This window comes from Oncorhynchus clarkii, chromosome 6 (assembly GCF_045791955.1).
Source record: "Oncorhynchus clarkii lewisi isolate Uvic-CL-2024 chromosome 6, UVic_Ocla_1.0, whole genome shotgun sequence".
Lineage (NCBI taxonomy): Eukaryota > Metazoa > Chordata > Actinopteri > Salmoniformes > Salmonidae > Oncorhynchus > Oncorhynchus clarkii.
The window spans coordinates 82,763,606-82,777,754 of NC_092152.1; the positions used below are offsets into that span (position 1 = coordinate 82,763,606).

At 41.8% G+C, this 14,149-nt stretch overlaps 1 protein-coding gene across 1 annotated transcript in view; it reads right to left on the bottom strand.

The window, feature by feature from the left end:
* The window catches only part of LOC139411725 (integrin alpha-11-like), an 85,270-nt gene that overhangs the window by 46,727 nt on the left and 24,394 nt on the right, over nt 1-14,149 (bottom strand). Inside the window, exon 2 of the mRNA XM_071158398.1 lies at nt 11,953-12,064. Coding sequence (XP_071014499.1) covers nt 11,953-12,064 — 112 coding nt within the window. The remainder of the gene's footprint in view (nt 1-11,952; nt 12,065-14,149) is intronic.

The following is a 14,149-nucleotide window of genomic DNA, read 5'->3' on the forward strand; positions in this document are numbered from 1 at the left end:
CTAGCGAGGCTATAAACAGGGGGTACCGGTACAGAGTCAATGTGTGGGGGCACCGGTTAGTCGAGGTAATTGAGGTAATATGTACATGTTGGTAGAGTTATTAAAGTGACTATGCATAGATAATAACAGAGAGTAGGGGGGGGGGGGGGGGGCAATGCAAATAGTCTGGGCAGCCATTTGATTAGATGTTCAGAGGGTAGAAGCTGTTTAGAAGCCTCTTGGACCTAGACTTGGCGCTCCGGTACCACTTGCCGTGTGGTAACAGAGAGAACAATCTATGACTAGGGTGGCTGTAGTCTTTGACAATTTTTAGGGCCTTCCTCTGACGTACTGGGCTGTACGCACTACCCTCTGTAGTGCCTTGCAGTCGGAGGCAGAGCCGTTGCCATACCCGTCAGGATGCTCTCGATGTTGCAATTGTAGAAACTTTTGAGGATCTGAGGACCCATGTCAAATCTTTTCAGACTCCTGACGGGGAATAGGTTTTGTCGTGCACTCTTCACGACTGTCTTGGTGTGCTTGGACCATGTTAGGACGTGATCAGGCCTACCACTGTTGTGTCTGCAAACTTAATGATGGTGTTGGAGTTGTGCCTGAACGTGCCTGACCGTGCAGTCATGAGTGAACAGGGAGGACAGGAAGGAACTGAGCACACACCCTTGAGGGGCCCCCGTGTTGAGGATCAGCATGGCAGATGTGTTGTTACCTACCCTTACCACCTGGGCTACTCAGGATAGTGGCATGCACAGGAGCAATTCACTCATCAGGTCAGAGGTGTCCGTGTTTACATTTAACGTTTACATGTCAGTCATTTAGCAGGCGCTCTTATCCAATTAGGGTTAAGTGCCTTGCTCAAGGGCACACCGGTAGATTTGACCCGCTAGGCTACTTGCAAACACTTGACACCCCTTAATAGCAAAACCAGACCTCCATCAATTTACTGCCTGGAGTTATGGGTCAACCACACGAACCTTAAAACCTGTAGTTTTAAAACATGTCTCCATCACATTGTTCCTATGAGGTAACATTTTAGTGGTGTGGTATATTTACGTATGGTATAATGGTTACCTAAACAAAACATGACACTTGGCATGAATATCCTTGGTCATCTAAAACTACTATGATAGGTTTCTTGAGATTATGACATCATACAATATTCAAGTAGTAAACTGGTGTTATGTTCTCCAGTTTCTGTTATGGGTTTGTATGTGTTTGAATGTGTGTATTTCAGGAAATGGCTTCCTGAAGTCCAAAGCAGCTGATTGGTCGGCCCCATTTCAGATTGGTACTCTGACCCCGCCCTGTCGTCAGGAGATACAGCTGTCTGCCATTACCAACTCCTTCTGCAGCTTGAAAAGCCAGTGTTCCTTTATCAGGAAGCAGGAGCTTCTTGGATGTCCTGTGTTGGATGTTGTGCAGAGACAGTTTAGTGGGAAGTATTTTGTAGCTGCTACTTCTGAGGTATGTGTGTGCCAATAGGACTGTGTTTTTGATTATTCAACTTGTTCACTTTAAGTTTGTATTATTCTGTTTCTTTTGTTCCCAGGGGGAAGGCACCTTGGCAGTGCTTAGGCAAGAGGCCTGCGGTCATACATATACCGTGTTTCTTTTGTTCCCAGGGGGAAGGCACCTTGGCAGTGCTTAGGCAAGAGGCCTGCGGTCATACATATACCGTGTTAAGAAAATAAATTCCCAGTAAACTGTAATATTCTCTGTCTCTGTCATCTTTACTCGCACCTACAGTCACATACCTCTTTCACTCCACGGGGAGTTGACTGTAGCAGGGTGTTGCGTTCCCTCCAAGAGGCGTGCATAACACTGATATCATAAGTGCAGGTCATGTCAACTGAAACAGAAGCGTTGTATGTCACTGAATGTTTGAATAAGGTACCTTACTAGCACTGACTTTTCTGATAGCTACTTTATTGTGGAAAAAATGTATACTGAACAAAAAATATAAACGCAACTTGTAAAATGTTGGTCCCGTGTTTCATGAGCTGAAAATAATTATCCCAGAAATGTTCATTACGCGCAAAGTTTATTTCTCAAATTTCGTGCGCAAATTTGTTTACATCCCTTTTAGTGAGCGTTTTTCCTTTGCCAAGATGTGGCATATGAAGAAGTTAAACAGCACGATCATTTCATAAGTGCACCTTGTGCTGGGGACAATTGAAGGCCACTCTAAAATGTGCGGTTTTGTCACACAACACAATGCTACTGATGTCTCAAGATTTGAGGGAGCATGCAATTGGAATGTTGACTGCAGGAATGTCCACCAGAGCTGTTAAGTGAATTGAATGTTAATTTCTCTACTATAAGCCACCTCCAGCGTCATTTTAGAGAATTTGTCAGTACGTCCAACCGGCCTCACAACCGCAGACCACGTGTAACCATGCCAGCCCAGGACCTCCACATCCTGCTTCTTCACCTGTGGGATCATCTGTGACTGGACAGCTGATGAAAATGAGTATATCTGTAATAAAGCCATTTTATTTATTGTGGGGGAATAACTTGTTTTGATTGGCTGGGCCTGGCTCCCCAATGGGTGGGCCTATACCCTCCCTTCCCTACCCATGGCGCCACTCCTACCCAGTCCTGTGAAATCCATAGATTAGTGACTCATGAATTTATTTTAATTGACTGATTTCCGTATATGATCTGTAACTCAGTCAAATTGTTGCATGTTGAATTTATATTTTTGTTCAGTATACTTACTCTGACTGAGGTATGTGGTTGTCCCACCTACAGTATACTTTCTCTGACTGAGGTATGTGTTTGTCCCACCTACAGTATACTTACTCTGACTGAGGTATGTGGTTGTCCCACCTAGCTGTCATATAATGAATGCACTAACTGTAATATGCTCTAGATAAGTCATTTAGCAGACTCTCTTAATGTAGAATGTAGGAAAATGTTTGTAGGAAATGTTGAGAAATATGACTCAAATCTGAAAGATTGCTCAGCTTCCTTCAAAAACGATTACATTTCCCAAGTGTATTTATTCGTATTGAAAAGAGAGAGAGATATAAATATACAAATATGTGCAACAATTCAGATCCTGGCCAAGGAGTGAAGCTGTTAACTGGGCTGCACATGCAGTGTATGGCAGCCAGGCTGAGACACAAACTAGTGGCGAAGGGACTGCGTCTGGGATCAACTGTCCAAGTCTCACAGACTCTGGAAATGATTTTCACCTCGAGCTCCAGCAGTGCTCATATTTTCATAGCTATTAATATCATGATTATTGCTGAGATTACTGCTGTCCTCTGGCACGGTGTGATACTGTAGACTGGGAAAGTTCAGGCTGGGACACAGCTACCTTCAGAGAAATGGGATCCATTGTTTCCCTTTGACTTGAAGGACTCCTTTAACTCCCAGTCAGTTTCATGAAGAGTTGTTAAAACAATCATGGCTGAACATCCATTAAGGTCAGCCATGTAGCATCATTGAGGATAAAGTAATGCTGATATAAACAAAATAACCTGACCCTAAATGGACACCAGGACGTACTCTCTCGCAGTTACTGAGGAGAGCAGGATTTGCGGTTTGTGGACGCGACATACCAGAGCCGAAGACATTAATGCGCTAACATCTTTCAGGTTTAGAGGAGGAAGGAGAGACGTTTATGCTACGAAACCGTACCTCTGCCCTTAACACGAGACTGCGTGCAACTTCAATGACATTGCTCTCTCATCACATTCCATGTGTGTATGTAGACAGGATCTGAATGGCTTTGGTCCAAATTTGCCAATCCCAAAAGTATTCTGCAACTTGCACTCTATGTTTCATAAGAGCTCTGTCAAGTCATTACATAACCTAACAACTCTGCGGTAAAATTAGCATCTTTCAACCAAGATGTCCAGACCAACTTTAAGCAAAGAGGACATAAGATACATAGGTTTCCCAGAACCAGATTAAGCATAGTCCTGGACCTAACAGCTCGCTCAACGTAGAATATTGCAGAAGGTCCATAGCGTTCACACAATGCAGGTGTCAAACTGTACAGTATACTCGTGTTTGTCAAGTGTTTAGCCTTGTCCTTCAGCTTCAACAGTGTCAGGTTCAACTTTCAATGAAAGCTGAAGGTTCAGATAACAGGCAACAGTATTTCAACTGAACCGCTGAGGATTGGCTGTGGATTGGCTGAGGAACGGCTGAGGATTGGCTGTGGATTGGCTGAGGAACGGCTGAGGATTGGCTGTGGATTGGTTGAGGAACGGCTGAGGATTGGCTGTGGATTGGCTGAGGAACGGCTGAGGAACGGCTGAGGATTGGCTGTGGATTGGTTGAGGAACGGCTGAGGATTGGCTGTGGATTGGTTGAGGAACGGCTGAGGAGCACCTGAGGAAAAGCTGAAGAACTTCTTAGACTCCCTGCATCTCCAAGTGTTGTGTGACCCGTGACCACGCCAAGGTGAAATGTCAAGTCTCAGCTGGAGCGACCCTGTTTCCATGGCAGGAAAACAAACAGAAAGAAGTGAGAGTGGGAGGTATGGAGGCGTAGAGGAGAAACTGGTGCGTGTGCCCATTTATCCCCGCAGCGCTCTCACATGGGGCTCGTCTTCAAACAGTCCTGGACGGACACGTGGGACAAACAGGCATTCTTGAAATGGCGACCTTTCCCCAAGTTAACAGTGTATTTTAACTAGATACTGAATTATGGAGAGTCATTATAAGCTTTCAGCTACGTTGTTTTCCAAATCATGTGATTTGCCACATGATGGTTTCCCCTCAAGGACTTTCAATTTGGGGCAGCATTCAAAGGAATTTAAATTGTAACAATTACTGACATTGCCCATAAGCCTCTGTGCCAAATACCATAGCTCTTGTCGACTTTTTCCAGTCTTACAAAGAGCTGTCTGATTTTCTTGAAAGCTCAGCTTGGTATTTGGATAGGAACAACATCACAGTTTCACTCAGCTTGAAAATGACCATAAACAAGCCTTTTTACGACCCAGAAAGTTCAGAGATTGCCTTCCTGAGGACTAACAGTAGAAAATAGCACTACCTGATCTCTACAGTATGTGCCAGTAGACTGGCTTGAGCAAGTACTCATCTTGGGACAATGTAATAAAGTGTCTATGGAACAATGGGTTTTCTGTGAAGTTTCTGTGGAAAGAAAGCATGGCCTTTTACAGTGTCTTGGGAATCTTCATAGCGCATCTGCTGACTTCAGTTTTTTCTTCAGTCTATAGTTTCTTGAGAAAGTGATTTAACACGGAGGATATTTTGCCATATCGACTCTTTCTCACCAAGTCCAAGCAGTTGCTTATCATCAACAGATAGTTTGTTGATAGTGTGACCATCTGTGGAGTATCTATATGGGACTAACCACATAAAGTGGGACCGTCTCTTTCCACAAGTCTTTTAACCTTACAGTGAACGGACACTAAAGTGTTGAGGCATCCTTCAAACGTCAATTGACAGGTGCGGTCCTTGTTTTCCAAACAAACAGACAGACAGACACACAGACAGACAGACATAGACAGCCAGCCTGCCAGCCAGCCAGACACATAAACAGACACACAGACAATGTACACAGTGACACCTATAAGAACAGTGAAAGTCTCACGTCTTAGGTCACCCACGGTGCCACAGCGTTCCACAAAGTGTCATGACATTGGTGAACACACGCGGTTCTCCAACGGGTAGCCGTCTGCTACATCAAAGACACATGTCAACATTGAAAAAAACTCAACTTCAGTACCCCTTTTCAAACCGTCACTACCCGCTGAATTCCTGGCATCACAGACTCATTCATCACTCCTTGAAAAAAGGCCAAGACTGCGACCCGTGACATTTGCACAATGCGAGCTGTGTTAACGGGGGTCTGCTTCCCACATCACAGGCATGCTGCTGCGTTCAGGTTTCAGCTGATTGATATCTGGGGCAGTGGTCTGGGTACTGGGGGTCTTGGACTAAACACAGGCCAGCTTACCCACTGCCTAGTGACCAGAGAGTGGATTCCTGAGTGGCACGCATCGCTGATAAGTCTACCCAACACTATCTATCTAGTGGATGTCTACCCAACACTATCCATCTAGTGGACGTTTACCCAACACTATCCATCTAGTGGATGTCTACCCAACACTATCCATCTAGTGGACGTTACTGAAAGCCAAGGGGGATTGCCAACCACCATGAGGAAGAAGGAGAAGAAGAAGAAAAACAATTGGACACAATGTTACAATCCTTTAAAGAGATGACTGTATTAAATCATCAAGCACTGTATGTTGCAACTGTTGAATTGAGGCCAGTGTCTCACATAAGGTAACAGCTGTGTCTCTAACGGTGTGTAGTTCTGTAGGACAATCATTGTAGAAGTTTGTAGACATCCAGTGTTAGCAAGTCATATTTGTGTCTCATGGGCTAGCAAATACAAAGATCAGTGACAGCAAATGTTTCCTCAAGATTGTGAAATTATTAAAATCAAATCTAAGCAATGCTGCCAACATTTTATTGATTAACTATGCTGGCAACAGTTGTGAGGTTCAATTCTGGTCCGTCACCCTGGCTGACACACTAAGATGACGTGAAAGCAGTCTTCAGGGTACTGAAGACTGAACAGATGTAAGAATTCTGTCTTTCGCCTCACGATGAAGCAGAGGGAAGCTCACACACTCCCTTCATATCCTTGGACTCCTTTGCTTCACAAACCACAGCTGACTAGCTAGTGTTGCCAACTTCCCTCCAACCATCACCATTAAAACACTCCCCCGCTATGCTCCTGAAATCAGTAACTGACAGGGTCGGCTGTCGGCCGGCCCGGGAGCTGCTACTGGGCCCTAAGGGCTCAGACGCACCAATAGAGTTTGCTGGCCGAGAGTTCTTAGCACCTCTGCAGGTAATTTGTGAACAGAGTGCCCACAGATTTTACATGTAAAATCCCGTGAAAAATCTAGGAGTTTAGATGTCTACAGTGGGTGGTACCTAAAACAGCATGTTGAATGATCGGCAGACAAACGTTAGACACATTTGGTGCGATGTGTGTGAGCCTTAAGAGAGTCTCTATAGTAGGGAAGTGGGTCGTAGTGGTTAGAGTTTGTTATTACAGTGTTATCCAGCCTTTATTAATGTGTTATTACAGTGTTATCCAGCCATTATTAATGTGTTATTACAGTGTTATCCAGCCTTTATTAATGTGTTATTACAGTGTTATCCAGCCATTATTAATGTGTTATTACAGTGTTATCCAGCCATTATTAATGTGTTATTACAGTGTTAACCAGCCATTATTAACGTGTTATTACAGTGTTATCCAGCCATTATTAATGTGTTATTACAGTGTTATCCAGCCATTATTAACGTGTTATTACAGTGTTATCCAGCCATTATTAATGTGTTATTACAGTGTTATCCAGCCATTATTAATGTGTTATTACAGTGTTATCCAGCCATTATTAATGTGTTATTACAGTGTTATCCAGCCTTTATTAATGTGTTATTACAGGGTTATCCAGCCATTATTAACGTGTTATTACAGTGTTATCCAGCCTTTATTAATGTGTTATTACAGTGTTATTCAGCCTTTATTAATGTGTTATTACAGTGTTATCCAGCCTTTATTAATGTGTTATTACAGTGTTATTCAGCCTTTATTAATGCGTTGTTACAGTGTTATCCGGCCTTTATCAATGTGTTATTACAGTGTTATCCAGCCTTTATTAATGCGTTATTACAGTGTTATCCGGCCATTATTAACGTGTTATTACAGTGTTATCCAGCCTTTATTAATGTGTTATTACAGTGTTATCCAGCCATTATTAATGTGTTATTACAGTGTTATCCAGCCATTATTAATGTGTTATTACAGTGTTATCCAGCCATTATTAATGTGTTATTACAGTGTTAACCAGCCATTATTAATGTGTTATTACAGTGTTATCCAGCCTTTATTAATGTGTTATTACAGTGTTATCCAGCCATTATTAATGTGTTATTACAGTGTTATCCAGCCTTTATTAATGTGTTATTACAGTGTTATCCAGACATTATTAATGTGTAACTAATGTGTAGTTAAAGATGATGATACAAAAATAAAAAATAAAAAAAGTCTGTTTTTTTAAATTGTTTTATCTAAACCAGATATATTGTGTTATATTCTCCTACATTCAATTCACATGTACACAAACTTCAGAGTGTTTTCTTTCAAATGGTACCAAGAATATGCATATCCTTGGTTCTGTGCCTGAGCTAGGCTGTTAGATTTGGGTATGTCTTCAGGCAGAAATTGCACAAAGTAGGGGGGGAGCTGTAATTAATGTGGAACAATCGCTGACGTTTTAGCGTAACCCCCTAGCGAAGGCTAAACCATGTATTTTCTAGATAATCCCAACAAAGGTTTCCTCAGTTTAACAAAAAGTCATTTTGAATATAGTTTCACAGCATTATACTTGTAAAACAGTTTTGGAATATAAAATGCTGTAAACCATGGAAGGACTTCCATGAATCCCATTCCAAACTGTATTACGCCTGTAGCCATTTTGTTTATAAAGAACACAGCCAAAGTTGCTGTGCCTCATTCCATTAAGTCTGTGTTTATCTGTCTCAGCGGACAGTTACCTCAGACGTGTGGGTCCTCTCTTGACATCCATATTCCTCACATGTCAACTTCATCAGACCTTTTTCTATGGGACAAGTAGGCATGGTAGGCTGAGCAGCGTTCCAAGCCATAAATACACTGGATTTGTTTCTGTGGGTTTTGTGCCTGACAGTGTCCCTAACATAAGGCTAAGTTAGCATGTCGTTCAGGTCGACTAAGAATGTGTACTTCATATTGTGATGCTTGTCTAACATGGTTGGCCTGCCATTTCATTCTCTATCAGAGCATCTGATTAAACCCCTCTGAGTCCAATCCAGTGACACACACGCTCTACTATACGTCGCTTGTCAACTGCAATCGCTCTTCTTCATCTTGTAGCTCATCTTGTAGAAATTGAAATAACAGACTATTTGGTTTTAATTTGTGTTTACAGCAACCCCCACCAAAGATCATACATGAATGTCAGCCATCAAGTGTTTAAGATATATCAGTAAAAATACAGAAATACAGCTGGGCTAAAAAACATGTCTGGGTAGAAACAAAACTCTTTCCAACAACCCAGTCTAAACAAAACTCTTTCCAACAACCCAGTCTAAACAAAACTCTTTCCAACAACCCAGTCTAAACAAAGCTCTTTCCAACAACCCAGTCTAAACAAAACTCTTTCTAACAACCCAGTCTAAATAAAGCTCTTTCCAATAACCCAGTCTAAACAAAGCTCTTTCCAACAACCCAGTCTAAACAAAGCTCTTTCCAACAACCCAGTCTAAACAAAACTCTTTCTAACAACCCAGTCTAAACAAAACTCTTTCCAATAACCCAGTCTAAACAAAACTCTTTCCAACAACCCAGTCTAAACAAAACTCTTTCTAACAACCCAGTCTAAACAAAACTCTTTCTAACAACCCAGTCTAAACAAAACTCTTTCCAACAACCCAGTCTAAACAAAACTCTTTCTAACAACCCAGTCTAAACAAAACTCTTTCCAACAACCCAGTCTAAACAAAACTCTTTCTAACAACCCAGTCTAAACAAAACTCTTTCCAACAACCCAGTCTAAACAAAACTCTTTCCAACAACCCAGTCTAAACAAAGCTCTTTCCAACAACCCAGTCTAAACAAAACTCTTTCTAACAACCCAGTCTAAACAAAACTCTTTCCAACAACCCAGTCTAAACAAAGCTCTTTCCAACAACCCAGTCTAAACAAAACTCTTTCTAACAACCCAGTCTAAACAAAACTCTTTCCAACAACCCAGTCTAAACAAAGCTCTTTCCAACAACCCAGTCTAAACAAAACTCTTTCCAACAACCCAGTCTAAACAAAACTCTTTCCAATAAACCCATTCTAATAGATATAACGTAACTTTCCATAATAATGGAAGATAAGAACATATCATTTTCTATTGAATGTTCTACTTATTTTTGGTACATTTTATATCCATAAAAGTAAATGCATAAAAACACAGCCTTTGCATATTGTTTTTCAAAAATGATTTATAAATGACTTAGATACATTGAAATGTATGAGGGTCAAAAAGACTCCTGAAATTGATTATTGAATTAGAACTATTAGAAGACCCAAAAGCTTAATTTATGACTTATTTGAAGCCAATATATATATTTTTTGTTTTGTTTATTTAGCCATGTTGTACATCTTGTGTGTTCTGTTTCCCACTGACTCTATGTATTTGCACATTGGTAATACAATTATGACATACAAGAGCACATACCTGGTTTCCCAAGTCTAAATTGAATGAACGAATGTGGATAAATGTGTGTGTGTGTGTGTGTGTGTGTGTGTGTGTGTGTGTGTGTGTGTGTGTGTGTGTGTGTGCGCGCGCACAGCAGCACACACAGCTGGTCCTGGGCATCGCTCCAGTGTAGCCCTGGCCAGCAGACGTACAAAGTATGCCAGCGATGAATCCCCATCGCCGCAGTGCCAGTTGGCCTAATAACAGTGTTTATAACCAGTCAGGGTCTGCTATGAGGTAATATGATGAATGTGAAAAGTCCGGCTCAGGAGCTCAATTTGTGTTGCAAGGCACAAATCATGACAGTCAAATCCACACTACAGGAGAAATGGCTCGCTATCTTTCCTGGCAGTGAAACGGATACATCTCCCTGTCTGGCTCCAGAGTCCCGAGACAGACAGTAACAATGCTGTGTGTGTCAGCACTTGGAGACGTTGAACAGTAAAACTACTTCATCTTTTACCTGACTTTAACCATCGCTGTCTGCAACGTGAGGAGGTTGTTACCTCGGAATAGTTCAAACAATGCACCCAAACAGATTCTCTCAGTAGTCACTTTGGGGATTGTTTGAAATCTAGTCTTTTACATTCTGAGACAGTACTATATGGACCTGGAGAGTCAGCAACCCAAGACTTGTGTTTGTTTAGTTAGCTACGTTTGGCTTAGCGTTTCACATCACAGTGTAAATAAAAAGCTGTGGCAAGACCCCTGTTAGCAGAGTCATTGAAGCATGCTTACAGTACCTCACCTCAAAGCAACTGAAAGTCAGTGAAGTGACAAGGTACATCAAGTAAATGACAAATGCACATTTAAGTGATAATGTGGTAGAGGAGCTAGCTAACAACACAGCTAACACAATCACTTCAAACTGAAGCTGGAAAGACTGCAAACTAGCTGCACTTCAGTTTGTTTGATCTTTTTTCAATTGACATTTCTTTGTATATATCCATACAAATGATGCTAGCTGATTCATGATTTCGACTGTCTGAGAAACATTGCCTGTCTGTCTCGTCCCGACTCCCGACACGTTCATTACTATGGTACAGCTGGAGATCGAATTTGAATATTGAAACAATGTTGCACATTTTGGAGAGACAGACAGCAAGGTTTATACAAAATGTCAGTCTAAAATAAATGTGAGCTCTAGATGCTTTTATGGTGGAGATCAAGTTTATAAATTGCTTGGCTGGGTTGACGAGACAGTGGATTGGGCTGATGAGACAGTGGATTGGGCTGATGAGACAGTGGATTGTGCTGATGAGACATTGGATTGTGCTGATGAGACAGTGGATTGGGCTGATGAGACAGTGGATTGGGCTGACAAGACAGTGGATTGGGCTGATGAGACAGTGGATTGGGCTGACGAGACAGTGGATTGGGATGATGAGACAGTGGATTGGGCTGACGAGACAGTGGATTGGGCTGACGAGACAGTGGATTGGGCTGACGAGACAGTGGATTGGGCTGATGAGACAGTGGATTGGGCTGACGAGACAGTGGATTGTGCAGTCAGATGGAACAGAGTAAATAGGCATTTTAACGTCATAGATTTAGCCAGTGTTAACTTGTGGAATGGACATCGGCTGGAATGCGGTTTTAACCAATCAGCATTCAGGATTTGACCCACCCGTTGTATAAAATGTAAATAATCGTCTTACCACTTTTGTCCCCCGGCAACGTGCTGCTGCACAGTGTATCCAAACTGGGCCTGCTTGGGGCCCTTGATGATCCTGTGGTTCTTGGTGTGGATGTTGAAACCATCATGGAGCCCTGGAAACAGACACAGCAAGGCAAACACATGCCATTAATAGCATGCTTGGACAGCACGTTATATTTATTTGGCTACGACAGACACTTCCCAAAAAACGCTTGTGTTTTGCCTGTGACCTGAAGTGCAACAGAAAGATTTCATGCTGGTTAGAACATTAACACCAGCCAAGTAACACAAACTCGAAGCGATAGATTGGAGTTTCATCAGAAACAGGACATGTGTGGGTTTGAGATTTTCACCCAGCGGTACCAAGAGCATCACAGCTGTTATTAGCCGGAAGGCGGCCATTTTGATGCTGACTTTGTAGCCAGCCACCTTGTGCGAGAAGGATACAGATAGCATGCCAGAGAGGGTGTTTGTCTTGTCTCGATATTCAAATCAAATCAACTTGTATTGGTCACATACACATGTTTAGCAAATGTTATTGCGGGTGTGGCAAAATGCTTGTGTTTCTAGCTCCAGTGCAGTAATATCTTATGAGTACTATCTAACAATTTCACAACAATACACACAAAATCTAAAGTAAAGGAATCGAATTTACCTTAACTCATTTGCACTCACTGTATATAGACTTTTTGTTTTCTTTTGTTCTACTGTATTATTGACTGTATGTTTTGTTTACTCCATGTGTAACTCTGTGTTGTTGTATGTGTCGATTGCTATGCTTTATCTTGACCAGGTCGCAGTTGCAAATGAGAACTTGTTCTCAACTAGCCTACCTGGTTAAATAAAGGTGTTCTCAACTAGCCTACCTGGTTAAATAAAGGTGTTCTCAACTAGCCTACCTGGTTAAATAAAGGTGTTCTCAACTAGCCTACCTGGTTAAATAAAGGTGTTCTCAACTAGCCTACCTGGTTAAATAAAGGTGTTCTCAACTAGCCTACCTGGTTAAATAAAGGTGTTCTCAACTAGCCTACCTGGTTAAATAAAGGTGTTCTCAACTAGCCTACCTGGTTAAATAAAGGTGTTCTCAACTAGCCTACCTGGTTAAATAAAGGTGTTCTCAACTAGCCTACCTGGTTAAATAAAGGTGTTCTCAACTAGCCTACCTGGTTAAATAAAGGTGTTCTCAACTAGCCTACCTGGTTAAATAAAGGTGTTCTCAACTAGCCTACCTGGTTAAATAAAGGTGTTCTCAACTAGCCTACCTGGTTAAATAAAGGTGTTCTCAACTAGCCTACCTGGTTAAATAAAGGTGTTCTCAACTAGCCTACCTGGTTAAATAAAGGTGTTCTCAACTAGCCTACCTGGTTAAATAAAGGTGTTCTCTACTAGCCTACCTGGTTAAATAAAGGTGTTCTCAACTAGCCTACCTGGTTAAATAAAGGTGAAATAAAATAAAATAAATAAAAAATAAAAAATAAATATAAATATTTGGACTTGCAATGTTGGAGCAGCATAGACTAAAATACAGTAGAATAGAATACATTATATACAAATGAGATGAGTAATGCAAAATATGTAAATATTATTAAAGTGACTAGTGTTCCATTATTAAAGTGGCCAGTGATTTCAAGTCTATGTATATAGGCAGCAGCCTCTAAGGTGCTATTGAAAACAGGCTACCGCTGATGCGTCTGATCCAAGAAAACTATAGTATTTTCCCTTGGAATATCTCTAGGCTATGACACCTGAACTCCAGTACCTTAAGTATCTCGTACAGAAACAAACATAGCCATGGAGGTCTCATGATGTCATCTCAGAATGATAATTGTTTCCATTCCCCTCATGCCTGTGAAGAGCCCTGGCCTTACCCCTCTCTCCCTGATCTCCTAGCTCACTGTAAACAGAGCCTTGTCCCAAAAGGCAAGCAGATCTTTTACACTGTAGGGGCTGTAGGTAAACAGTAGAGCTGTCTGTCACTGAGTTTGATTGACATTTCTCAGTCTGCGTGAGGGTGGGTGGAAGGGGTGAATGGATGGCTGAAGGTTTTGTAAGCGGTACTAGTCATATTGAAAGGGGTGGATGGATGGCTGAAGGTTTTGTAAGCGGTAGTAATCATATTGAAAGGGGTGGATGGATGGCTGAAGGTTTGTGTGAGGATAAGCAGTAGTAGTCATATTGAAAGGGGTGGATGGAGGGAT